Genomic DNA, 27,719 nt, shown 5'->3' on the forward strand with positions numbered 1-27,719 from the left:
ACAACATACTAGTGTAAACATGAGGCAAAGATGCAAACCACACTGAAGCAGCGAGGGCAAGTTAAAAAAGCGACACCAAAGAAGAAGAGAAAGACAAAAGTGAAGTAGTGAAGAAGTAACTTTCATCTAGTGAAAGTAGTGGCAATGAAGGAAAAAGAAGAGTTAAAAACTCAGTCAGGAAGAAAGTAAGCTTGGTACGAAACAATTATGACAAATAAATCCCAACTATTCTATATTTTTTTACCCATATGAAATGTTACGGCCGCTCAGAATATAACGCCAACAGGTTTTGGATGCCACTAGAACGGAAAATAGTTTCCGAATGTATACGAATGCGACTCCATGCCATTTAGAAGGTCAGAAATAGTTCCTGAACTTACGAATTATACAATACGCTGTTCTTTATGGAAACGTAGGTGAGTTTGGAGAAGGTTCTTCAAACAACAGTAGATATTGCTTGCGACAGGTTTCATATTATTTCTATTGACAACTCATTCTTATACGTGGAACAAGACATTGAAATAAAACCTTCTGCCAAGTTGTCTGACAAGAAAGGTTTGCAATGGAATTTCTATTGTTCGGATACCAATATGGCTCCAGAAGTTTTCATGGGTATTAAGATATAATTCTAACTCTGACTTAGGTTCAAACAGTAACATGGGCAAACTATGAATGGTTCGCTTTTGAGAAACTCAGTACAACCACAAGCTAGAGAACAAACAGATCAGTATGCAAATATTGAGAAAATAAGAAGACTTGACCCTAACGTTCCAGGAGTTTATGTTAACCTTTCTGGTTCAGATGGAACTGCTGCCACTAAAGTAAAAACTTGAACTTAGAGTTCCTTTGTCATCTTTCCTCATCTCAGGTTTTTAAGATACTTGCCAAATGGGCAGGAAAAATTTCTATCGAACTTACTCCAAGCAAAAAAATAACTTTAGTCATTGCACCAACACAAGACCCATTCACTCTTACAGACGTAATGGGAACAATATAAAACGTCATTCGCCGACTTTTGCAAGACAAAGTTGACTTAGACTTTGGTTTCTCAAACTTCAACAATGAAGTAAACTATTATTTCAATGCTGCTGGAACTGCTTGGGACCCAGTTAAGTTCACATGCGAAAAGTTTGAATGCAAGAGAATAGAAAGCAGACTTGCAGTCTATATGTTGGACCCAGATATTTCAAATGCTTTTAGCTGCCAAATATATTTGCAGTTCCACTTATGTTCCTATACACCAAATATCTGTCAAAGACTTTGCAGGTGAAGTTGGAAACCAAAGTGCTGACCCAGGTGCAAGAACAGATATTGCTTTAACAACTGCAATGAAACATGCAGATACTATGTTTGTACTGTTCAGACGACTATAAATGACTATCTTGTTTTCTACAAACCCGGTATTAAATATATATAAACATAGATGGCAAAATATTATCCAAGAGAAGAATATTCTTACAGTGAGGATATGAGGTCATACAACTTGACATTAGATGCTATGAACTTTAACAACAAACTTCACAACGACCATTAACCCTGAAATGCAAAGTTCTATTATGCCATATGTGAAAGTATGGACTCATACAGGAGGTCAAAAAACTCAATATACAAATGGAGACCGTTCAAACTTTTGGCTTGGCATTCCATTTGCTGACTCAGAAGACTTTATGGGTGGTATTTCAACTGTTGGTACTGCAAATACAATATACTGGTGACAGAGACGGTCCAGATGAATTGAAAGCAAAGAAGTTTACAAAACCAATAGCACTTTTCACGGAGATTGCTCTTTTGAAGATTCGTTCGATGAACCTGCTGGGGCTCCTCAGATTGGCATAACGACAGCTTCCATCGAGCAGATTTTGGCAGCAGGTCAGTAAGTTGTTCTTGAACTGACTTCTCTCCGTCAAATATTGACAGTACGCCAGTTTTGACATAATATTGTATTATAAACTTTCCTTTAGAAATATCTGTAAGTTTTGAAGTTATATTTTTGTCTGCTTCAAGAACTTTCACCATTTCAGTTATACCAACTTTCTTTGCTTTATGAAAATATTTTGGTTCAGCAAAGACTGCTATTCTATAACATTTACATTGTTTGTATAAAGAACTATTCTTCAATGTATTTGTATTGTTTGTGTGTGTAAACTTTGTTCTGCTTCAATTCGAAGAGATACTCGAATACGTCCCATCTTTTTATTCTAAGTAAAATGTCATTTCGAAAAATAGAAGCGTAAGTGTTTCAAAAGGTTTAATGGCGGTGGCAGATGTGAAGTTAAATTCACCAACTCAAACACAACAGTCAAAGTGTATTGTCAATGTCAAAGACAGAGATGTTGAAGTGGGGAAACCATCGAGGACGAAGATGGTATAACAATTGTTCCTGTAAAAGAACAACCAACATATCTGAAGTTAGCAGAGACTTAAGTTCTGTTTGCAGATATTCGAAACGACTACCAACAACTGAAAGACAAACTTCAAACTCAGGAGAAGATTTGTCAAGCTTTAAGTATAATGTTAAACTTGGTCGAACACAACCCTGTAAAAGTGAACTCATATGTCATTGCACCTCATGAAGTTTTGAAAGAACTATTGAAACTTTGACAGAGGCAGACGATATAACATCAAAGAAATAGAACCCGACATTAGTTGCTGTGGTGTTTCATATAATGTCATTGACAAGATATACGTTATGAAAGGAGGTGAAACGTTGAACTAAAGTATAGTTTCCCAGACGTCATAAAATATTTGACGACCACAACATTTCATTAAAATTTATTTGCTAAGTAAAAAATGTCAAAACTTCTTGAAAGATGTTTGAAGAAAAATAATATAGACTTTATTTCATGTAAAGGACTTTACACACTTTTGAACGATATGAAAAGACCCTGTTTTGTTTGTTCGTGTAGACAAAGGAAAGTTCTATGTCTTTACAAAATATTTGAACTTCTTAGACAGAGAACTTCAAGAAACGCCATGTGAAAGTTTAGATGAAGTTCTTCTCCACTTTCAGAAAAACTTTTAAATATATATAAATGGCAGAAGACATAATGGTTTATACTATTACGACTAAAAAACCCGAGTCATATAATTCTATAACAACAAACTTACAAAGTCCTCAAGGACGATATTGTAAACTAACCTTAAACACAATGACGACTAAAGCCTGTTTTGCTCTTTTGACACCAGAGACTTTATTGTTGTGAATGGTAAAAAATACTCCTTTGAAGATACTTACTCAGATATACCACCAACAGGTTTTGTTGACTTTTAATACTTTAAGTACGGGTGTAACATGTGCTGCAACTAGAGCAGGTTTCATTTGGTTGGATGTCCGACTGAGTTTACTATAAACAATATGAGCTATATACAAAACTTATTTCTGGTTTTTACTTACCAACAGTTTCCTATAACAGGAAAAGGTGTCATACAAGGAATGTCTATTCCATTGACATTAAGCACACCAATCTTATTATATGTTTCAAACTTAGGTTAAAAGTGTATTATTCGAATGTCGACAGAAACTATTATGACCAAAAGATACTTATGCGTATAAACAATATTTCTCTGCTGGTTTGCCTATTGTTCATTCGAATGCAGAATTTTCAACCTTAGTGAACTCAAACACTTTGGCAAGTATAACGTTGACATTAGTTGACGCAAACTTTGTTCCTGTAAAACTTTTATGTCCTATGTATTTGTCAATGACGGCAGAAAGTTTCGAATTGGAAGATGCAACTGGTGAAAGTATTGTATTACAAGAACAACTTCAACAACAATAGCTCAAGAACAACAAATGCAACAAATGCAACAACAAAGTCAAGAATAAAAAAATTAATTTTTTTATTTTTTATAAAAATGTACAGAATAGATGTTTCAGATTTTTATGACTTCCAAGCATTCAGAAATATGTGTCCATTTCGAGACTATAACAAAGCAGTCGAGAATTTGAAACGTTTAGTCATTTATGTCGACTCTGCCCCAGAATGTTATGTTATGAAAAGAATGGGATGTAGTCTTTAACAAACCAAGAGCAACAATAGTTTCAGAACAAGAATGTAGACAGAAACTTAAGAAAATAAAAGTCGTACAAGTTGGCATGAAGATGTTAGATGCTTGGGATATTTATTGTCAAAGTTAGAAGATTTTTCAGTTCGAGGTATAAAGTTTTATACACCTTCTCCAAACTTCTATTCTATCTTCACTGGATATAAATATGAACAAGTAGAATGGAAAGAAAATATTATAGAAGCTTGGTTAGACCATGTCAAAGAAATTATATGCAATGGAAACGAAAGAGTCTATGAGTATATCTTATGTGTGGTTTGCAAACATCTACAACATCCAAGTGCTAAAAATGAAACTGCTCTCATTATAATTGGAAAACAAGGAACTGGTAAGAAACACATTCTTTTCAGATATCTTTATGCAAACTGTTAGAGGGCTATTTCGAACCCGAATATGACACAAACTTAGAAAAACATCTGTGGCAAGTTTAACTCCTCAATAGAGAATATGAAACTTATAGTTTGCAATGAACTTCAAAGTATAGATACAACAAAAGTTTTGAACTCAGATGCTTTGAAGAGTCTTATAACAGACAAAGTTGGAGTTGTTGAAAGAAAGTATAAAGACCAAAGAGTTTGTGAAAATGTTGCAAACTTCATTATGGTTTCAAACAATGCTGTTCCGATGAAGTTAGAAAGTTCTGAAGAAGATATGTAGTTGTCAGAACGTCAGATTCTCATATGCAAGATACAGAATATTTTGACGACTTAGCAGAAACTTTGACATCTGACTTTTACAACCACTTGTTCTCATATTTATGACATTAGATATTTCTAAGTTCAATCCAAGACAAAATTCCACATTACCGAAGAGAGACAAACATTGTTAGAAGCAAACAAGAGTGTATATGAACTGTTCATAGATGAAACTGACTTTGAGTGTTTAGATGAAAGGTCATTGTACGATTCGTATAAACAATATTGTCAAGAATATGGTTATATGACAGCGTCTAAACGAACATTCTTGGCAAATGTCAAAAGTCTTTTAGACGTACAGAATGGTGTATATACAAGAAAATTTTTATGAGTAAATTTTAAAAAAAAATATTTTTTTTATCCGATAGAAAAGATGAAAAATTCATCTCAGTAAACAAGTACATGTCAGGACTTAAAGAAGAACTAGACCCATTCACATATTTGAATGTTTACTTCTACCATTTTGAAAAGTCTTCATTCAGCAAAGTTTGGAACATCGAACCAGTTAAGTTTGCTATTGTGACTAAAAATGGTGCGAAATTTGAAGACTTAGACATAGAAGGTTTGTTAGCAGTCAAAGAAAGTTTTGACAGAAGGTTTTCAAACCTTAAAGAAGGCAAAGCATACAAACTTGTTATACCTTATGAACCAAAGAAAGCAGACGACTATGAATATTATGAGTCTAAAGTTGTAGAAGTTCAAGGTAAATTGGGTAAAAAGATTTTAGAGTCTAAGCCGGTGTTTGCTCCTAAAGAGGAAGAGAACATTGACATTGACCCAGAAATGTTCTAAAAATAAAAGTTTATTTTTACATGTCAAATTTCTTTTTCTCTGGAACTGGTTCAGGTTCTTTCTTCTCTTCTTCTACTTCTTTTCTTTTCTTTTCTTTCTTCTTCTTTTCTGGTGGAGTTATGTCAAATTTCTCCGAACCATATTTATGTAAAAGTTCTTTGTCCTTTAATAGCTCATCTATTCTGTTTTCTATTTCATCTTCAAGAACAGCGCATGTGTCTTCTTTGCATTCTAAGAACTTTTGTTGGACTTCATCTTTCCAATCGGTGTCATCTCTGTCAACAAGTCTGTCATTGACAAATTTTAAGACTGCTTTGCTTAATGTTTTATGGTTCTTGTCATATTCCCAGAAACAGAACTTTAGAACAAATTCACCTTTCTTGTTTACACTATGTAAGATTTTATGGTCGACAGATGTTTTGCTGTCGAAAAGTTTGTCTCGAATATAGATAGCGAAATCGCTAGACATTTTCTAAAAGATAAAAATTTTAATTTTTCTAAAAATATGTTAGAAAAAAAGTTTGCTGACATTGACAAGAAATTTGAGAATGTTTTAAACAAGAACAAGAGGAAGTTAGAAAATGCTCAGATAAAACCTATACATGACAAGTTCTTATTTGCTCAGAATGGTATAACAGGTCTAATCGCACCACCTGGGTCGGGTAAGACTTTCACTTATCTTAAAATGGCTGCACAACAACAAGAACTAGATGAGAAGAACCCATTCTATGAGTTAGTTGTCATTTGTAGTACTTCTGGTCAATTTGACCAAACCGTCAATTCGTTCAAAGATATTATAAAGAAGTCTAAGTTAGTATGTATAAAGGATACTGAGTTGTTAGATTGGATAAAGAAGTACCAAAGAAGGGTTTTGAAGTACAATGCTATAAATGAGTATATAAATTCGAAGTTTAAAGACCCAAATGAGGAAATGCAGAAATATTAGAGAAAGAAACACTTCAGAAACAAACAGAAAGAGATAGAATACATTTCGAAGAAATTGCAATCTTACGATTGGAAGACTTACCCTCATAGATGTCTTCTTATTTTAGATGACTTTGCTTCTCATCCTTTGTTAAAGAATAGAGAAAGACATGTGTCGAATTCTTAAGAAACTTAGGCACTTTAACATCTCAGTTGTCATTTGTGTACAGACAGCAAAGAGTTTAAGTAAGGATGTTAAAAGAATACTGACTGACATTATACTTTTCCCCGGATTGTCCGAAGACGATTTCATGGAACTTATGAAAGAGTCCATGGCAGGTAAGTTTGACAGATATGAACTATGGGAGAAGTACAAAGTCATACAAGACCCTCATACTTCTTTCAGAATTCATATCTACGCAAACAAAGTTCAAATTGTAAAAAGTCAAGCTTGAAAAATAAATGGTTCATCTACCCTACTTGTTTGAAGTTGTCAAAATACTCTGTTATTTTTTCCTTTAACAATGGCAAATCTTCTTTGAAGGTAAGTATTGTACAACCTTTCATATCATAGTGTGTTTGAGGTAACGTATCTTGAACTATTTGTTTCACATCTTCATTTGGGGGTCATTGAAATCGGTAAGTTTTCGCGATAGAACCAATTTCTGTCAGATTTGTAAATCTTAGCAAGGTCGTAAAAGCTTTTGTTGTTTCTTCTGACTAAATGCAACATAACCATATCTTTATCTTCTTCATTTTCCATCTCTTCAGTATAAATCATATACTTATAGTTCTTTTCCTTACCTTTTGGTACCGAACGTGGTATTCTTTTCTGAATGCTTTTGTCTTTTGCTTCAATGACTTCATCTTTTGCTTGAAGTTTCTTTTCCATCTCTTCACGTTCTTGTCTATGAATTTCGTCAAGAAGTCTGTAAACATGCCATGCATAACGAGGAGAAGCCCACATTGCAACTGCATTTACTAAAAGTCTATGTACATAATATCCTCTTAAATTTATTGGCAAATTTTTACGATTTTCATGTGTTTTATGCATGGCCGAAAAAAGTCGGTCTAGAGAAATTTCACTCAAAAGTTCTTGTGTGCTTTGGTTTTTGAACCAGTCGTCTGCGTGTTTAGTGTCTGGAGCAAAACATGCTGTCAAAATACTTTGCATTTGGTACATATCGTCTTTGACCGAACGAATGAGACGGAGTTGTTTGTTAAACTGAACCCACTCATATTCTTCATTTATAGCTTCATGGACTATAACTGTTGTTGTGTTCTCTGTTGTTGACATATCTGTCCTTACATACAAAATAAAAAAATAAATAAAAATAAAACTAACTTTATTTTTTCTATCTTAAGGAAATTCACTGTTTTCATGAGTTTTAGGCGACCCCGAAGGAAGTCGGTCTCGCTGTTCTTCACTGTTTTCATACGGAATCTCTTCTCTCGGTTTTCCGAGGGAAGCAAGCATATGAGGAAATTCATGAAATTTGGTCATTTTTCAGCAAAAATAATGTTTAGGTGAAGAGGAGTAGTATATAATGCGGGTTTTGTGACTTTTTTTGTAAACGTAAGAATTCATACAATATCGAGTGATTTTGTATCATTTTTTTTAACATATGAAGTAAAAAATGTATGATTCTTACGGTTTTTATTCTTACGTTTTTGAATAAATCAAGATTTAAAAAATTTTCAAAATTGTAAGACATTTACACTAAACCCATACATAATGAAATAAAAAAAATAAAAAAAATAAAAAAATAAACTTTAAAAATTCATGTCTTACATTTTTGAATAATTTATTTTTTTTAATTTGTATGAAAATGAGTGGATCAAGATTCGTAACCGTCAATCAATTAATGGATGCTCTTTCACCAATTCTTGAAAATGTTAAACAAGTAGATGTTTATTTCGATGATTATGTAGAAAGTTTATATTATAAAGGTAAGTTTAATATTAAACTTATTGCTTTTGCATTTGATAATAAATTAATTGAAAATGCAAAAATTTGGGAATTAATTCCAGATATTGAATATATAACAAATATTAATGATAAATGGTTTAAACAAATTCCAACCACAAAAGTTCTTTGTAAATTAATGATCAAAACTGAGGAAAAAGAATTTAACGGGTTTAAATATCATCCAAATAAAGTTTCAGAACTAGAAAATGAAAAACTTCAGAAAAAATTAAACGATAGACTTTCAAATGATCGTATTGAAAAAATAAATAAACTAGCAGAAGTTGCATTTAATAATGAAATATTTGATGAATATAACCTTGAACTCAGTGATGGACTTTAAGTCCTGGGCACTTTGTGCCTTGAGCTTTAAGGACCCGGGCTCAACGAGTCATGATTTATGAAATCAATAATTTGATTTATTCGCTCTTCAATAATTTCTATTCTTTTTGTTAAATCATCAATTTTCATTAATGAGGTGATTCTTGATTGAGGAATAGATTTCAAACTAACCACTCCTTTTATTTTTGAAATTTTGAATCCATCAACTTTAAACATTTTATTCAATTTACATGTTGTCAATTCTTCAAATAATTTTTTATTATTAGCATAATAGTCATTAAATTCATCAACAGATGAAAAAATTTTATTTCAGTAATTGGTTTAACAACGTTTATTTTTTGTTGAACATTTTCACTTTCATTTATTTCTTCCTCCTCTGTTTCATTTATTTTTAAAATTGGTTTCATTTATCATTAAATAAAAATTAGAATATAAGTGATGAAATATATTTTTTAATTAATATTAAATCAGAAATGGCGGCAGGATTCTTTAAAAAATTATGGGATGGAATTAAGAAAGCTGCAGGTTGGGTTTATAAAAAGGTTATTAAACCTGTTGCAAACTTTTTGGCACCAGTAGCGAAAACGGCAGGAACTATCATAGGTGGAGTATTAGGTACTAAAGCAGGTAATCCGGCGATGGGAGCACAAGCAGGTAACGCAATTGGTGGAATTGCTGAAGGAATACTTAATAAAATAGGGGGTAAATAGTGGAAAAATAAATAAATATTATTTTTATCTTAGTATTGGTTGTAGTCTTTGATAAACTTTTTCTCCTTTATTTAAAATTTCTCTTATTGGGGCAGCTTTTGGTGTTATTGATTCAGCAACGTCACTAATTGCTTCTTTATTCTTAAATATCCAATTCGCTCCTTTCTTCATTGTTTCCCAAACTTTATGCGCTCCTCTTTTTACTTTATCCCACAGTTTCTTAAAGAATCCTGCAGCCATAGTTGATTATTTCATTAAAATTAAAAATTCATTTTCATATTTTAATTTTGATTTTTTATTTAATAATAAATGACGACTAACTATTTGGTGCCAAACACTAAACCAATTAATGGAAATGTGTTTCATTCATTCGAAAAGATAAATGAAATATTTGCAAAGAATGACGGAAGAAGATATTATAGAGAACTTGAAAGTTCATGCTATGACTCTGATGCTCCATATTTTGATGATAAACAAACTCATTTAAGAATTACAAATCCGGCTCATGATGTGAACCAATTAGGTGACACATATATTAAACGCAAAGTTAAAGCAACTCTAGTTTCAAATAAAGCTTTCACATGTGATGCCGCTTTTAAATGTATGCGTTTATTCGTTGGTTACAAATCATCAAATCAAAGCTTTAAACAATTAGAAGTAGAAACCGAAAGAGGTGATGCCGGTTATCTTCAGATGGATTGCGCCCGTGAATCTTTCGCATTTGCAACATATAAACCAAAATCAGAAAGGAAAGTTAAAAAGTTTGTTCATTCGTTATATAATATAATGTTCAAAAATATGATAACTCAGTATGTGGTAAATATATTGACCCTTCAGAAGTTTTCAAGAAAGCAAATGAAGAAGTTGATATCACTTTTGATATGATTATTCCGGTAAATGATTTGTTAGCATTTCAGGCGTTCGATGATTATCCTAAATCATTTGGTGAAATCATTCTTAAATATTATGTTTTCAGGGATACTTTAGTATTTTGTCAGGTTGACCCGTTAAGAGTTGCTGATTTACAAAATTACGTTTATGAAAAGATAACTGATGAAAATTATGAAAAGATTATGAATCATGTTTATAAATATGATCGCAAATTCCAACAAATCGGACTTCCTGCCAAATTAATTACAAGCTTAGCCGCTACATCTGCTGACGCAACAGTTGATGACGTTATTATTTCATGCACAAAGATGGAAGTTTTAGAGGATAAATGCATTACACCAGGATACGGTTTAATTGAAGAATCAGTTAAAGCAATACCACGTTTATTCAGTAAGGAAGATCCATTCATGATTCCAGCTCAACATATTGACGTTCGTTCACTAAATGGAGGTTGCATCACTCCTGAAGGTATCAGTTCAGATTTCTCATACGCTCTTCATAATGTTACAGATGTTGTGTTAGCATTTCCGAAGAATGCAATGCAAAGAACGGTTTTAGAAAATCCAATGCTTCGAGGTCTTCAGGTCACTATAGATTCCAGAAACTTCCCGATCAAGCGATGACCACAGTGGGCGACATATTCTTTACACGTATGCTTCAAGCTTCTGATTTAGATGGAGTGAATGAATGCACGGAAGAATACGAGGACTCATTAACTAGACCACTGAATGATGATAATGGCATGCCATTAGCTAGAACATGGAAAGACCAAACTTCATTCTTATGCACTATTCCAGTTCAACGTGATGGAGCGGGTATATTCTTTGATGGATTAGAAACTTTCAACTCACAAGTTACAGTACAAGTGAAAGCTTATCCAATCATTCAGGGTGTAAATGACACTTACTGTTCAAAGGTGACAAATCCTCCTCAGGTTTGGTTTACTAGGACTACGTATTGGACATGGACACCGGATGAAGGTTTGAAATATCATCCAACAGGTACACCACCACAGTATAGAAGTTCATATGATGAAATATTGATGAATAGAAATGTATAAAATTATAAATTTATTTTTGATTAAATGGATTTAAATTCTGAAGAATTAGCGGGAGTATATAATACATACGTAGATGATATGATTAATGAAGCATTGAGTGATAATAGAAATGCTCTATCTAAGGAAAAATTAATGAAAATTCCATATTCTGAATGTTACTTAAATTCAATCACTGCAGCAATTGGTAAACAAAATAAAGGTAAAACATTAACGATATTAAAACAAATTATCATTATTGCTAACACTTCCCCCCATTCACATGTGTTAATTTATATCAACCGTTCAGGTTCACCTTCAGATGATACATTTGAATCTTTAAAGCATTTAATCAAAATTCCAATTATTTATTTATCACAAGAAGAAGCAGAAGATTATTTAAAAAACTTTTTAATGTATAAAGAATTATATAATACAATCAAGAAGCAAGGATTAGAGGATAAAATTATTGATAAACAACGGGATGAATTATTTGAAACACTTTCTATTTCAAATTTTGATAGAGAATTTTTGCATTCACTCATTTTTCTAGATGATGCGGTGAAATCAAAACTAATAACAAATGAGAAATCATATTTTAATCAGTTATTAACTCAATGTCGACACATTCAGTGTTCATTCTTCATGGCTGTTCAATACTTCAAAGCATTAAGCACAAACATTAAATCAAATCTATCAACACTTTTCATTTTCAGTGGTTTTAGTCGTCAACAGTTGAACGTTATGCTTTATCAAGTGAATTTACCAATGAGCATTAATGAACTTTACACACAATATCAACAATTAGGTGAACATGGAAAAATAATAGTTGATTTAAATAAAGGATGTGTTAAATTTGATTAACTTTTTATAATTAATTTTTATTTTTTATTTATAATTAAACATGACAGAAATAGCAAATCTTTTACAGGTTCCATTAAAACAGGGGACAAACAAAAAGGGGGGTGTGTATAATAGAACTATGAAAGTTCCAGACGGAATGAAAGAATTAGTTCATATTGTTGCTGGTCTTCAAAAAGATGTAAAACAAATGAGAAACGTTTTAACATTACCAGAAGCTCAAGCATATGCCAAACGTCAAGGTCCAAATTGGGAAGCACATGAAGCAGACATTACAGGTCCAAATGGAAAACCTGATGGTATAAATGAAGTTTTCGTTACTGATGGTCGAGGTAATATTAAAGTCATAAATGGTTACAAATTAACTGTATCTGATTATCCTAAACGTAAAGCATATAATGAATGTTATCCTATGCAATTTGATGAAAATGGAAAAGCTGTTAAACAATACATTGGAGAAGGTGAACATGGCCCAATTAATTCATACCGTCATAATCCATATTCATATTTCAATGAAGAATTAAACGCTATTGAAGAAGGACCGGATGGATTACCACAATATGTTAATCAGTTTGATGGTCAATATGCAAATTTGAGACCTGAAATTCCAGCTAAGAAATTCTTTAAAGTTGCTTTATTCGATCCAGTGTTCAATGAACAGAAAGAAGCAATGAAAGCAGAATTTAAACCAATTCAAGTGGCAAGAATTTCTTCATCTTCACTTGCAGAAGCGTTCAAGGAATTGATAAAGAAACCACTTTATTCTCAACAAGGTTATAACTTTGATTTAATTAAAGAAAGTGATAGACGTAAATTAGAAAAATCAGATGGTTTTAAGAATGCATGTAATGAAATGATTAAAGATATTGTAAATGATGAAATAAGACTGGAAGAAACTCAAAGCAATATCAATAACATTATTGGTGCAGTTACAAAGAAAGTATAAGCAAACAATGATGAACCTTGGGATATTACCGTAACAACTAAATAAAACTTTAAATATATATTTTTCTTTTTTTATTCAATTATAAATGAGAAGACGTTTCACAAGTCAAAAGAACACTAACGCAAAAGCAGAGATTACGGTTGGTTATAACGTAAATGATGATAAATCACGAATTATTCAAAATGTTAAAGTTAATGTTAGCCCTGAATTAACAAGGTCAGCAACTCAACCAAATTTATTAACTCGTGACTTACCGAAGAATGAGGAGAATGAAGAAAACCATGAGAATGGAGACCCAATCATTTTATCTGAACCCGGTAAAGAACCCGTTGAAATCCCCACATATCCAACATACCCCCCACCTCTTTCATCAAACATCGAGAACCCAGGAATATACGATTCCAGTCGCAATGCGCCATATAAAATAGACATTAATTCTGAATTAATGAAAATTTACCGTGATATAATAACTGATAATTATGATTCAATAATAAATTTAATTGATCAATCCGGTTTAATTATTTTACCTTATGAATCATTAATTCACATTATCGCCATTCTTTGTGATGTTCAAGATTCAGACGTTAAGATTCAATTTTTCATAGATGATGAGGTTTCATGCTGCGGAACAGTTGCAAAAATAAATCCTATAAAGGATATTAGCACAATTAAGATATCAAAGAACGGAACAACAACTGAACTTCATTTAACATATAATGATATTTATAATAAAATAGTTGATGAATATAAAATATCACTTGAAAAATTCTTTGTTAAGGCTATTTAATATTCAAGCATTAACATTATTGAATAATAATCCTTTGAATCATAATCAATAATAATTGACCTTTCACCAGTTTCTATCGTTTGTTTTATTTCTTTTTGTTCCCCACTATCTGGATCGGTCATTGTAATTGTTTTTGTTATAGTATCAGCTTTATCTTTAACTTCAATCTTTTTTCCATCAGGATATTTAAACCAAAATTCCAAAAATTCGATATTGTCAATCTGTTCATATTTTAATCTATCAATTGCATTTTTAATACCATCTGAAAATCTTATGAAATGGTCATTATATGGGTTTGATTGAACTAAATTTGAATGAAGTGAAATATAACCCGATGATGAATATGACATTGACTCATATTTTCTGAAAACACTGAAATTTATAACATGAATGAATTTCTTATTCGTTGAATTTATGAATTCTTGAGGTAATCTTATTCTAGTTTTATTTATCACTGGAAAATAACGCTTTACCATATTTTTAATCGTAATAAAAATGTCAATTATCAATATTATTTCGAATAATAGTTGTGAATTAAATTTAACAGTTAGTGGAATTTATAATGTTACTCTCGTTTCTGTGAGTGGTAAATTTAATCCCATTCTTTTAGACCCTTCAGATTATATATCATTTATTAAAGATGACCTTGAAAAAACGTATGATATGTATATAAATAATGTGATAACGAAATGGGATATTAACACAATTTTAAGTTATTTAAATGAATCATTTATCGTTTGGTATGAAGAAAATTTTAAATCAAAACCTGATAAACTTTTTGAACTTGATGAAATAAATAACCTTATTAAATTCCCGCTGAAAATTAAATTTTGTACTCCTCATCTTCGTTCATTGTTGGGGATATTAAATTTTGAAAAAGATGTTGGGGATGTTTTGTATTCTGACACTGGTTCCAATTTCATTTTAATCAAATGTGATAAAGTTAATACCCCAATGAGATTTTCACATCAAACATTAGACCCTAACTCTTACCCATCAATACAAAACATTTTATCCATCAACTTAAACATATTTTCTTTATCATATCCGTTTCAATTATCCGGGAATTCATTTATTCTTCATTCAAAAGATTTATCAAATATTAAATTTAGAATAACTGACCTATTTGATTGTGATTTAGAATTTATGAATGAAATATTATGGCAATTTCAAATAGAAAAAATAGCTGATGAGATAACAGATTAAATATTTATTTTTAAATCATAATAAATGATTAAACAACAGCAACCACAGCAACTTAAGGCACAGACCATTACTTACGCCACATATGCATATAATTCAAAGACGGCAGAACAAACGCAAAGGTTGAAATATGGAGATTTGGAGATAGTATTGAAAAATGACCATTTTGAATTCGTTTGCAAGGGTGGTGCAGTGATATCAAATATAAAAGAAATTTTATTTATGAATTCAAAAATTAAAGGAATAACGGATGATATAACATCAATTCCACCAGAAGAACAAAGATATTACGCATTAAATGCATTTCCTAAAGTTTTGAAGATTGGAAGATTTAATTTAAATGAGGAATTCATAGAAGGTTTCCTAAATGACATAATGAAGAAGGCAGATAAGGAATATGTGGATAGTGAGTTAATGAAGAAGGCAGATAAGGGACTTGTGGATAGTGAGTTAATGAAGAAGGCAGATAAGGGACTTGTGGATAGTGCATTAATGAAGAAAGCAGATAAGGAATATGTTAATGAAAAAGATAATGAAATTATCGAAAGGGTTGAATGGTACCATGAACGGACATCGAAGATTTTAAAAACTAAAGCTGATACAGGATGGGTTTCAGAATGTTTAGACCTTAAAGCAGATAAAACTTATGTTAACGATGAGTTAGAGAAGAAAGCAAATAAAGAATATGTGAATGAAATATACCAAAGTTTGATAGGAACAACTAAAAATATTGAAACTATTGCTGGTGACTTTTCCGTCTATGAAGAAAATAAATATTTTAGAGGGCAATTGGTACATTCCTTAAAAAATGGTATGCGGTGTAAACTCATTCCGAAAAATAACAATGAAATGTATGTAAGTTATAAAAAGAATGATGACACACAAGTTAAAGTTCCATTAGACAACAACTGTTACTTAAACTTATATGGAGACGAACAAAAGAAATATTTAAGAGTTTATGAAATGACGGATATGACATTGTCTAACGTAGCTCCAGCACCGTATTATTTCGACTCTGGAGATGATGTCAGAACGCCGCATGTAGATGAACAAAAGCAAACATTATATTTAGATTATTATAGATATAAAAGATATAATGCAATAGAAAAAACGAGAATAGTATATTATTATATAGATGACAAAAATAAATATTATAGTCAAGATTTTACATACCCTGAAAACATAAGATTATATTATAAAAAATATTCTGACACAAACCAGAAGAAACCCGAAATAGTTACACTATATTTTAAGTTCAAAAGAGACAATCCTATATTATCTCATATGTTTGATTTAATGAACCCAGTAGGTTCTATTTATACATCTATGGATGTGAGAGGTCCTCAAGCAATGTTTGGTGTTGGTGCATGGGAACAAATAGTCGACAGGTTTTTGTATTGTGCAAACTCTTCAAAGGAAACAGGGGGAAGTAAAACGATTACAGGTGAAAATTTACCTGCACACAGTCACTACATAGATTTAAGTACATCTCAAGCGGGTTGGCATAAGCATAGATATTGGGATTGGTCAGGAATGACAAAAGGTAAAGGATATGATGTTAAAGACAACGTTAAGTTTGCCATAAATTGTTACTGGAGTGACACTCAGGGAGAAGGAAACCATACACATCGCGTTTCAGGATATACACAAACAACGGGACAAAGTAAAGATTACATGCCACCATTTATGACTGTATTCGCATGGTATAGAGTTCAATGAACGCTCAATGTTTGTGAAACAAACTTTAGGAGCTCCAAAAGAGCAAACAGCATAATTTAAATTTTTATTTTTATCATAAATGAATACCCCACAAGCTCAAAATTTACCACGAATCATAACAAGGGAGGAAATGATAAAAATGATGCAAGAACATGTTAAAAATAACAAACCACTAAAACTGAGAAAATGTGGTTATGCAGTAATGATGGAAAGAGAGATGTTGTCGAAGAGGAATAAAAATTAAATTTGGATTGAGTTTAAAAATTCATCTTTATTTATTCTTCATCTTTCAATCAATTTATTTATTCTATTAAATTCTTTTATTTTTGCTTCACTCAGTTTAAGGATTGAACGGTAAGTTTCTAATTTTTCGATTATTTCTTTCCTCTCTTTATCGTTTTCAACTCTCCCACCGCATTGTGGCTTCTTTTTGTAATAGCATATTTTTGATTTAATTCTGTTTAGTTTCTTTTTATATTCATTGTCTGGACTCTTGGATGCTTCGTTGTCACTCATTTCTTACGAAATAAAAAAAATTAAATATTATTTAAATATAATGGAGTAATAAAATAAATCGGAATTTCTATTAATTTATTGTTAACCTCAACTAATGCATTGCCGTTAATATATCTAACAAATTCAGCTATTGTGTCAAATCTTCGTCTTCTTTTTGTCATTGATTTATCAGTTTTTCCATAATCGAGATGAATCAAAACTTTATCCCCTTGTTTAAAATTCATGAGCCCCGAATTAATTTGTTCACGTTTAACATCATTCAACCTTTCCATTTGCTTTCTAATATATTCCCATTCTTTTGAAATATCATTTTTCATTTCCACTGGTTTCATGTTTATTGTTCTATGCCATGTATTATTGTAATAATATACTAACTGTTGTATGATGGAGTCATGATTTCCATCCCAGTATATCTGACCGTTAACCCCTAACGCATCTCTAAGAGTTCTCATTACCGCATCAACTATTTTATTATGAAACGTATATGGAGAGGATGAAAAGTAAAAATTAATTTGTGGGAAATAATGAGTCATAGCTGCCTGAAATCCTTTATCACCATCACCCCTGATATTATCTACTCTTTCATGATCTAGTAAGTATTGAATAGCTCTTCTTGTTTCCTGTTCTGTTTTCCCTTTCACTGGAATGCAATATAAATATCTGGTGTTAATGTTAATGGTAAATAAATAAGTAACGTTTCCTTTTGAATATTCTAAATGATCGATTTCATATGAATATGGATATGGTGCAAATGAAGGGCGACTAAATTTTTCCTTTAACGGTTGAATTTTTGGGTCAATTGGTTTATTTAATATCTTGAAATCCTTTTTAAAATCTTTTTGTTTCTTTAATGTTTGAAATGGATATAATAAAGTGAATGATGAAAGATTAACTGAAGGAGGAGGTGGTTTTGGTGTTGCAGGTACTGTCGTTAGAGGTTTTGGTGTTGCAAGTGGTTTAATTTTATCTGCTTTGATTTTGGATGATGAAGTTTTGGAATTCCTTCCTTCCTTCATTAATTCTGGATGTATTCTATTCATTTGTTTTAAATATGCTGTATATAAAGGTTTAATATACTTTCCCGCTTCGAGTTTATGTTGAAGGATGAATTCCAAAAGTTGATCTTCATTTAAAAGTCGGGCTGAATATGGTTTAACTAATGAATCATAAATTAAAGCTTGTGCATCATTTATGGTCTGAAGGACCTGGGCGTTTTGCACCTTTTGTTTTTGCTTCTTTTGCTTTTGCGGCTCAGGATTATATAATTTATATAATTCATCAATATCTTCTTCTGTTAATACTTTATTTTTAAAATCTTTCAATTGTTTCAGTTGTGATTTAGTTTTTCCCTTTGAATATTCATTATTTTTAATTTTGTCTTTAATTTTAGAAATTATTTTATCATGATATTTCAAAATTTCATTTTTATAATATGGATAATAATATCCCATATCATCACCCGTTATATTATTATTATATTTTTGGAGATATGCTTTTAAATCGTAATAATCAAGAAATTTTTGATAAAATACTAAATCATCAATTAAATTTTCTAAATCTGAGTTATCCATTTATATAAAAATAAAATAAATGTTTTAAGGGTGCCCACCTCTTTGAATCATAGTATCAAAAACATCATTAACGGTTCCTTTTGTCTCTTCTGTGGCATTTTATTAAATAAATGGCATACAACATCCATTTTCACAACACACAGCCTTAGTGTGTGCTCCTGTTAATGCAGTCTTACCAATTGTTAAGCGAGTCATTGACCCGTTTTTAAGTTGTAAATTAATATTCTGACCATCAAATATCACTTTATCATTTATTATATCCAAATAATTTTTAGGTGTTAATTGTTTATTTTGTCGTAAACTAACTCCTTTCATTTTTTGTGCAATCTTTTTAAAATCACTTCCATCAATTGAACCGTTGAATGATGTATAACACTTGGGGCATAAAGCAACCATGTTATCACCTTGTTTCTCAATTGCTAAACCCAATAACTTCTTCTCATGTGCTTTTTCTTCAGCTTTATTCTTTAATTTAGGTTTAAATTTCTCATCAAAACAAAAGAAATCAAAAGGTGCGAATTTGTAAATGTTTTTATCATAAAATTGTTTATCAGTAACAATTGCTTGAAATGCTTGAGTGTTAGGAAGATTTGGGTCGCCAGCGATTGCCCAATAAGATGAATCAGTATCACCTTCAATGAAATGAAAACGATTAACATTCAAGCATTTATACATAAAATCATAAATGAAAACCAAATACCAGTATTTTGCGTTATCTAAAGTGAGAAATGCCTCTTGTAAACATGTATCACATCTATAAAATCTATCTTTAAGCATCACTTGATACGTATCTTCACCTATTTCTCTTATGTTTTTAAACTTATTTGACATACATGCAACGCGTGCCTTCTGTGCATTCATTATTTTAGTCTTTGCGTAATTTTGTGTATTCATTGCATCGTAACCATATGATCCATTAAGTGAAATCTTGCAAAATAAACTTTTTCCTTTATTTCCTTCTAATTCAGCCTTTTGTCTTTCGTTCATAAATTCGTTCGCAAATTCATTAAAGCAAGTGTTTTTCGTAAATGTTAAAATTGATTGAATATCATCAATGATAAAATGAAATCTGTCTATTAGATACCAAAGATAATAAGAAGAAAATGGTTGATATTGGTTGTGTGTTGATGCTAACTGAGTTAATTTCCTCTGTTTCTGGTCAACTGGTAGATTGTTTGATTTCATGTAATTATACATAAAACTGCCAATTGTTTTTTCATCTGTGATAATATCTAAGTTTCTTATTATTGGTAAAAAGTTTATGTAATCATTAATGTATTTTTCATCAATGTGACCCTTTACTTCAGCCACGAATAAAGTATTTTTCTTTCTAATTATTCCCAGTGCTTTTGCTTTCTTTGTTGCTGTATCACAAATGATAACACCATTCAATCTTCCCGGCATATACATTTTATGGTCAGTATATTGAATGAAATCATGAGGATTAGATGAAAATGATGAAGGATATAATGAATTAAAATCAACACCAACAAAATGAGTCATAATGTTGGTGGTGTCCTCATTTGATACAGTTTTAGTTTCTGGATTATATGAAAGTTTATTAATGTGCGTGATTCCTTTAAGATTAACACGATGTTGAACATTTGATAGACCACCAGTAATTCCATTACGGAGAATGTGATAAGCTTCAACCGAATCTAAAGTCATTGGTAAATTATTTTTTAATGCATAATTTCTTAAATTGATTCTTAAACGTTGAACATCTTCATCTTTATTTGATTTTACGACATTGCAATAACAACACATTAACTGACAATTTTCTTTGGTATGTGGTTTTTCATTATCGATTCTATCCAATGTTGGTTTATTAGCATATGTAAACGCTTTACCACACATTTTGCATTTAGATGAAAGGATTAAATCGTGATAGTATTGAAAATCATCCATTGAAACATTGTTTTTAGTATCCCTTTCTGCTTTTTCATCTTGTTTCTTATATGATTCAATTTTATATTTCCAATACTTTTTCGTTAATTCAAAACTTGATTCCACATTTTCTTCTTCTGGATATGTTTCGTTAGGATTGAAGTTCTTATATGCTAACGCGTAACGAATCATTGATGCATTCGATGATAAAGAAAGATTATGAAGCATGTCAATTTTATAAACAAATGTTTCTTCAATAATTTTATCAATTGGGTTAATCATAATTTCAACGTCTTTATTGCAATAATGAATAAAATATTCTAATCTATTCTCAAAATTTTTAGCATCATTGAGATATATTTGATAATCTGAATCGGATATAGTTTCTTGAGTTAATGCTGAATAAAATGAATCTTTCGTGAATGGTTCCTTTTTATATAATTCATCTTCGTAATTTTCCCACGTGATGAATTGATAAGGGAAAAAGGATTTAACACGTGATTTATTGTTTCCGAAATCTTGAGTGAATTGGTCTAATGTCCCACCCGCTATATAATTTCTGATGTCAATAAATCTTAATTCATATGGACAGTTTGTTTTCTTTACAATGATTTGCTTAAATTGAGAAGATGAACCCAGCATTGATTTTATTTTCCATTTTGCAGTGTTTAAATCACGAAGAATTAAATTTAAATCAAACTTTCCCGAATTAAAACCTATGATATTCACTTTATTAAATTCTTCATCTAAAAGCTCTTTCATTGCTTCCTTTTGTTTCTCATTTAATGTATGAGACAAAGTCCCCGCCGTTTGGTCTGTTTGCGGCTTCATTAATTCTTCATATTGTTCAATATTTGATTTAGCAACTAATGAACAGGTTGAAAATAAAAACTCAATCCAATCAGAAATAAAAGAATCACTCGAAGTTAAGCAAAAATTCCTCGTAAATGTTTTATCACGGTCTACGACCTCGCCGCTTTGCGGCTTTATTTTGACAGTTGATGATACCATAAATGGTTTTAAGTAAGCGTTCAAAGTTGCACATTCAGAAAGTGAAGTTCTTCTTTAGTCTCTAATGTTTCGAAGTCAAAAGTAATATAATATCTTGTTGGTTTATAATATTCCTGCAAATTATGTGCTAATAGCCATTGATATATCTTCTGTTTCGTGATATGTGGGCATATGGTTGTTGTGTGTTTTGCAATTGAACGTCTTGAATTAATCTTCCATTATTTTCTTTACATTTCTCACAATGTTTTAAAAATCTTCTTTGGTTTTTTCCTTTCTGGATCATCACGGATAGAATAAACTTCTTCTTTGCAATATGGACAAACTTTATAGCCGGTGAGTGCTTCAACGTCTGTTATTCTGTCAGCGTGAAGTTTTCCACATGGACTCTGTGTTAATAAAATATTTACTGTTTCAAATTCTGGATCTATCATTATTGATTCCACTAATGGAAAGTCTACCTTGTTAATGTCTACGTCTTCTGGTTGAGGGTCACAATAATAAAAAATCAATATTAACGTTTAACATTCTTGCTAACCTCTCACTTTCTGATGAAATGTCAAACCCTTCATATGCATCTATTGCTTCATTTAAATAGCTTCTACGAGTTTTAGGATTAACACCATCAGGAATGTTATAGAAGCGTTTAAATAACCTTCTACCTTCTGCTCTAATTTGATTATCATTCATTTTAGCTGTTCCGTTTTTGTTCATTTATGTAAGAATAAAAATTAAAAAAATAAATAAAAATAAAGTTTATTTTTTTAAAGTCCAGGGCTAAAGTCCATAAAATGAATTAAGAACACATAAATTTTTATCATCCGCGACGTGACGAATACATTTTAATTTACTCAAGAATGCGTACCCTGATACATTAAATCTAATTCCTGTCTTATTTAATTTCACAACTTTGAAAAGGAATGTATGAATAGCTATAAAATGATGAGATGATGTTTTATGGGTTGCTTCCATTTTTTCTGAAATAAATGAATAAATATAATGCTTATACGTTTTCATATCTTTTATGTTCTTAATAATGAATGGTATAGACCTTTCAACTTCATCTTCCTTCGGTGCTGTTCTTTCATATGAAACATTATTGGTATCTTCAATAATGAAACCACAATCGCATAAAATTTTATATGTACCAATTGTTTCTTTTGATATTTTATCTAACAAATCAAAAACTTTATCAACACCTGTACATTTATTTAAATAATAATTTGTGTAAATATCATGGTCTTCTTTCTTAATTGTATTTGTTGCATATGTTACATTTTTCAGTGCTTTTTTGAATTTTTCAGAATCAAGAGGAGGTGAAAGTAATATACATGGATAATCTCCATCGTCAATAAATTGTAACTTATGTTTACGAATAAATTTAGTACCTTCTTCTGAAAGTGTTTCATCTATTTCACCATCTAATAAATTTTGTGTTGATTCTGAGACATAATTTTTATATCTTTCTTCATGAGATTTTTGAACTGCTGATTCTGAAGCTGGATATTCATTAAACCCTCTACTTCATTTTCATTATATTTTTCAACTTCTCTTAATTCCTTAATTTTTTCATCTATTTCATCTCTTATTTTTTCCAGTCTTTCAATTTCATCATATTCATCATCTTTAATCCGTTCTTCATAATATTCAGGGAAAACATCATGTTCTTTAGGTTTTTCTTCTTCAGATGTGGGATATAAGAAATTTATAACATCATCTTTATTCATTTTTCTATCATAATCAAACTCATTTAAAAACTCCGCGAATTTTTGACAATTTCTTAAATAATATTTACTGACCTCATAACCCGCTTCCTCTAATATATCCTTTATTTCCTCATTTGTGAATTCCAATTTTTTAACGTCGTTAGTCTTGACACTCATTTTCATACAAATTAAAAAAATAAATTATTCAAAAATGTAAGACATGAATTTTTAAAGTTTATTTTTTTATTTTTTTTATTTTTTTTATTTCATTATGTATGGGTTTAGTGTAAATGTCTTACAATTTTGAAAATTTTTTAAATCTTGATTTATTCAAAAACGTAAGAATAAAAACCGTAAGAATCATACATTTTTTACTTCATATGTTAAAAAAAATGATACAAAATCACTCGATATTGTATGAATTCTTACGTTTACAAAAAAAGTCACAAAACCCGCATTATATACTACTAAGAGGTGCGATCTCACCTGTTTTTTCACCTCTTGAATTTTCATGAATTTTCCCGAAATAAAAAATAAAGTTAGTTTTATTTTGTATGTAAAGACATGATTTCAGGGATTTTTTTGACGAAGTGAACGTTGACACTTCGTCAAAAAATAACAGTTATATAATGAAAAAGTGTCATTTTTTTTCATTTTTTTCATTTGACGAGAATGTCGGGTAGATGGTTAGATCTCACCTGTTTTCTCACCTCTTGAATTTGTCGAAACTTCTTCGTACATGTTTTGTCATGACTTCTTCATCGTAATGTTTTTGTCAAGACTTCTTCGTAAATGTTTTGTCAAGACTTCTTCGTATATGTTTTTGTCAAGACTTCTTCGTACATGTTTTGTCAAGACTTCTTCGTACATGTTTTGTCATGACTTCTTCGTAAATGTTTTGTCAAACATGAACGTAAATGTTTTGTCGAAACTTCTTCGTACATGTTTTGTCAAGACTTCTTCGTAAATGTTTTGTCAAACATGAATCGTAAATGTTTTGTCGAAACTTCTTCGTAATGAGTGTAAAGGACCCAAAAATAATGTTTAGGTGAAGAGGTGCGATCTCACCTGTTTTTTCACCTGTTTTTTCACAACCGTTTTACATGGTAAACGTTATTTTTACATTATGACACGAAGTGAAGGTTGACACTTCGTCAAAAAAATCCCTGAAATCATATCTTTTATACAAAAAAATGAAATAAAACTAACTTTATTTTCTGACTTTCACAAAAGACCAAAAATAAACGCTTTACATGTATTTTTCAGCAACTTCGTCAAATAATTTTATAGCTTTATCTATCTCATCTACTTCAAACGTTTCTTTACCTTTTATGGGAGCACCATACATTTTCTCAAACTTTTCAAGTAGTTCTGTTTCTGCAGCTCTCATATCATTAGCAAACACAACCTTGACTCTATTGACTGTACTGTCATATCTTTGAGTTATATTATATGTTCTTCCTATCTTATATCTCTTTGTGTTGAAGTCCTTCGGTTTCTGAACGATGTAAAGTAAGCCTTCACTGCAACGTTCCGTATCGAATGAACCATATGTTATGAAGTTATATCCAACAACTGGGTCTAACCATAACAAAACTATTGGTATAAGACTTTTGTCGATGAGATATGCTGCAGTTCCATAGAATTTTACCGATATCATAAGCTCAGGATTTCTTGTCAAAATTTTCTGAGTAGAAGCAATTTTAACCCAGTCGTGTGTTTTCTTTCCAGATGGAAATATAATGTCTGACAAAGAATATTTGTTGTATTTCTTTGAGTATCTTACGTTTAAATCACCTATTCTAACCACTTTGGTGTCATTGTCTATCTTTTTAACTGTTTCAAACTCAATGTTTGACATATCTTTCTTTAAGTCAGCATAGTCGTTTCTCATACGTTCTATCTCTTTGACGGAGTAGTTATATTTCCTCATTGCTGCTTTACATTTTGAACATTGCGGGTTCATTTTTGCGTTATATTCTGAAACCTTACCTGCTAAAACAACTAAAGCGTCAATGGTTTTCTTTAAATCTGAAGCTGCTGGTTTTATCTGTTTGTTCCATACCTTACCTCTTCTATCTTTATCTCTTATCTGCCATACACATTCAGCAACTAACGAAACAAAGTTGTCGTAGGTCTTAAATTCTTCAGATTTATATATGTCAGAAACATTCTTATATACTATGTCGCAATCTTTGTCCATAACCTTATGGTTGCAATGAAATCCTAGAAACTCATAGTTTACCTTTCGTATGAACTTCTTTATTTCTACTGAGTCAGTTGCTTTGACTTCTATTTCATCGAATTCAGGAATAGTGAGCTTTTGCTGCTGAATTTCAGGCAATTTGGGTAAATGGTCGATGAGGTCCTGCATTTCATAAAGATATTCTTCATTTTCTTCATCTTTCGCACTACAGTCTAAATTACTTGTTAAAAGTTCTTGCTTTATCTTCTGGATTTTTGTTTCGAAAGTATATGAAGAAGGAATGAAGCTTTTCATCTCTACCAACATTGACGTAGGATTCATGACTAACGAGTTTGGTGCTGTTGTTTGAATTGTTTTTGCTTCGACTGACATTTCTGTTCTTACATACAAAATAAAAAAAAATAAAAAAATAAAACTAACTTTATTTTTTATTTCGGGAAAATTCATGAAAATTCACGAGGTGAAAAAAGAGGTGAAAAAACAGGTGAGATCGCACCTCTTCACCTAAATTATATTTTTGGGTCCTTTACACTCATTACGAAGAAGTCTTGACAAAGCATGTACGTTCATGTTTGACAAAACACTTACGAAGAAGTCTTGACAAAACATTTACGAAGAAGTCATGACAAAACATTTACGAAGAAGTCATGAAAATTCAAGAGGTGAAAAAAGAGGTGAAAAAACATTTACGAAGAAGTCTTGACAAAACATTTACGAAGAAGTCTTGACAAATTCAAGAGGTTAGAAAACGTGTTAGAAAACGTGTTAGATCTAACCATCTACCCGACATTCTCGTCAAATACAAAAAAATACAAAAAAATGACACTTTTTCATTAGATAACTGTTATTTTTTGACGAAGTGAACATTGACACTTCGTCAAAAAAAATCCCTGAAATCATATCTTACATACAAAAAAATACAAAAAAATGACACTTTTTCATTAGATAACTGTTATTTTTTGACGAAGTGAACGTTTGCACTTCGTCAAAAAAATCCCTGAAATCATGTCTAACATACAAAAAAATACAAAAAAATGACACTTTTTCATTAGATAACTGTTATTTTTTGACGAAGTGAAGGTTGACACTTCGTCAAAAAAATCCCTGAAATCATATCTTTTATACAAAATAAAAAAATAAAACTAACTTTATTTTTTATTTCGGGAAAATTCATGAAAATTCACGAGGTGAAAAAAGAGGTGAAAAAACAGGTGAGATCGCACCTCTTCACCTAAATTATATTTTTGGGTCCTTTACACTCATTACGAAGAAGTCTTGACAAAACATTTACGAAGAAGTCTTGACAAAACATTTACGAAGAAGTCTTGACAAAACATTTACGAAGAAGTCATGACAAAACATTTACGAAGAAGTCATGAAAATTCAAGAGGTGAAAAAACAGGTGAGATCTAACCTCTTCACCTAAATTATATTTTTTGGTCCGGGAACAACTTTCTCTCAATAGGGGCAGTAGCATAATCTTTGCGTAAGCGGTTCAGACCTTCTTCGAACTCTTGGTCTCTCTTCGATTTGGATTGAGATTGGAATTGCTGGGGTGGAGCTTGCTGGAACATCCAAGGGTTGGGGAAGTCAGGCATAGGCTGAGGAGGAGGGTAGTTCGGGAAGCCTTGTAGTGGGTAGTAACCTTGAGGTGGAAATTGGTAGTAATTTGGTGGAGGGACTTGCTGGAACTGAGGTGCAGGGGCTGGTTCTTTAGGTTCCTCTGGTTTGGGAATGGACTCGGTTGGTGGGACGTGAGACATTCGTTTGTGTCCTGTTGTCCGGAAAAACTTTTCCTGTTGTCCGGAAAAACTTTTCCTGTTGTCCGGAAAAACTTTTTCTGTCGGAAGGAAAAATTTTTTCTGTCGGAAGGAAAAATTTTTCCTGA

The 27,719-nt window shown here is 31.2% G+C and overlaps 12 protein-coding genes and 2 pseudogenes across 14 annotated transcripts, besides 2 other annotated features; 8 read left to right on the top strand and 6 right to left on the bottom strand.

The window, feature by feature from the left end:
• Positions 1–23,766: part of a mobile genetic element that runs on past the window's edge.
• Positions 3,856–5,095, top strand: TVAGG3_0248500 (annotated as a pseudogene). The gene has a single exon. A coding segment is annotated over exon 1 (1,240 nt).
• On the top strand, positions 5,163–5,552 carry TVAGG3_0248510 (protein of unknown function, DUF4108 family; the record flags this gene model as incomplete). The annotated part of the gene is made up of 1 exon (XM_051227955.1): positions 5,163–5,552. The coding sequence occupies one exon, from the start codon at positions 5,163–5,165 to the stop codon at positions 5,550–5,552; it is 390 nt and encodes a 129-aa protein (XP_051112941.1).
• TVAGG3_0248520 (uncharacterized protein) lies at positions 5,569–6,021 on the bottom strand (the record flags this gene model as incomplete). Its single annotated transcript, XM_051227956.1, has 1 exon — positions 5,569–6,021. One exon carries the CDS (start codon positions 6,019–6,021, stop codon positions 5,569–5,571), a length of 453 nt encoding a protein of 150 aa, XP_051112942.1.
• TVAGG3_0248530 lies at positions 6,058–6,691 on the top strand (annotated as a pseudogene). Its single transcript has one exon. A coding segment is annotated over exon 1 (634 nt).
• On the bottom strand, positions 7,213–7,773 carry TVAGG3_0248540 (KilA, N-terminal/APSES-type HTH, DNA-binding family; the record flags this gene model as incomplete). Its single annotated transcript, XM_051227957.1, has 1 exon — positions 7,213–7,773. A coding segment is annotated over one exon (561 nt), but the record flags the coding sequence as incomplete, so codon positions are not given.
• TVAGG3_0248550 (protein of unknown function, DUF4108 family) lies at positions 8,342–8,785 on the top strand (the record flags this gene model as incomplete). Its single annotated transcript, XM_001285254.1, has 1 exon — positions 8,342–8,785. One exon carries the CDS (start codon positions 8,342–8,344, stop codon positions 8,783–8,785), a length of 444 nt encoding a protein of 147 aa, XP_001285255.1.
• TVAGG3_0248560 (N-acetylmuramoyl-l-alanine amidase family) lies at positions 9,258–9,494 on the top strand (the record flags this gene model as incomplete). Its single annotated transcript, XM_051227958.1, has 1 exon — positions 9,258–9,494. One exon carries the CDS (start codon positions 9,258–9,260, stop codon positions 9,492–9,494), a length of 237 nt encoding a protein of 78 aa, XP_051112944.1.
• On the bottom strand, positions 9,519–9,734 carry TVAGG3_0248570 (uncharacterized protein; the record flags this gene model as incomplete). The annotated part of the gene is made up of 1 exon (XM_051227959.1): positions 9,519–9,734. One exon carries the CDS (start codon positions 9,732–9,734, stop codon positions 9,519–9,521), a length of 216 nt encoding a protein of 71 aa, XP_051112945.1.
• On the top strand, positions 11,470–11,942 carry TVAGG3_0248580 (uncharacterized protein; the record flags this gene model as incomplete). The annotated part of the gene is made up of 1 exon (XM_051227960.1): positions 11,470–11,942. A coding segment is annotated over one exon (473 nt), but the record flags the coding sequence as incomplete, so codon positions are not given.
• Positions 12,404–12,917, top strand: TVAGG3_0248590 (uncharacterized protein; the record flags this gene model as incomplete). The annotated part of the gene is made up of 1 exon (XM_051227961.1): positions 12,404–12,917. A coding segment is annotated over one exon (514 nt), but the record flags the coding sequence as incomplete, so codon positions are not given.
• TVAGG3_0248600 (phage tail repeat-like family) lies at positions 16,068–16,937 on the top strand (the record flags this gene model as incomplete). The annotated part of the gene is made up of 1 exon (XM_051227962.1): positions 16,068–16,937. One exon carries the CDS (start codon positions 16,068–16,070, stop codon positions 16,935–16,937), a length of 870 nt encoding a protein of 289 aa, XP_051112948.1.
• TVAGG3_0248610 (integrase core domain containing protein family) lies at positions 17,485–18,493 on the bottom strand (the record flags this gene model as incomplete). The annotated part of the gene is made up of 1 exon (XM_051227963.1): positions 17,485–18,493. A coding segment is annotated over one exon (1,009 nt), but the record flags the coding sequence as incomplete, so codon positions are not given.
• On the bottom strand, positions 19,259–21,715 carry TVAGG3_0248620 (DNA/RNA polymerases family; the record flags this gene model as incomplete). The annotated part of the gene is made up of 1 exon (XM_051227964.1): positions 19,259–21,715. A coding segment is annotated over one exon (2,457 nt), but the record flags the coding sequence as incomplete, so codon positions are not given.
• A 1,720-nt stretch (positions 23,767–25,486) lies between the features above and the next one.
• Positions 25,487–27,719: part of a mobile genetic element that runs on past the window's edge.
• On the bottom strand, positions 27,259–27,594 carry TVAGG3_0248650 (uncharacterized protein; the record flags this gene model as incomplete). Its single annotated transcript, XM_051227965.1, has 1 exon — positions 27,259–27,594. One exon carries the CDS (start codon positions 27,592–27,594, stop codon positions 27,259–27,261), a length of 336 nt encoding a protein of 111 aa, XP_051112951.1.

This window comes from Trichomonas vaginalis, chromosome IV, assembly GCF_026262505.1.
Source record: "Trichomonas vaginalis G3 chromosome IV, whole genome shotgun sequence".
NCBI classification, from domain to species: Eukaryota; Parabasalia; order Trichomonadida; family Trichomonadidae; genus Trichomonas; species Trichomonas vaginalis.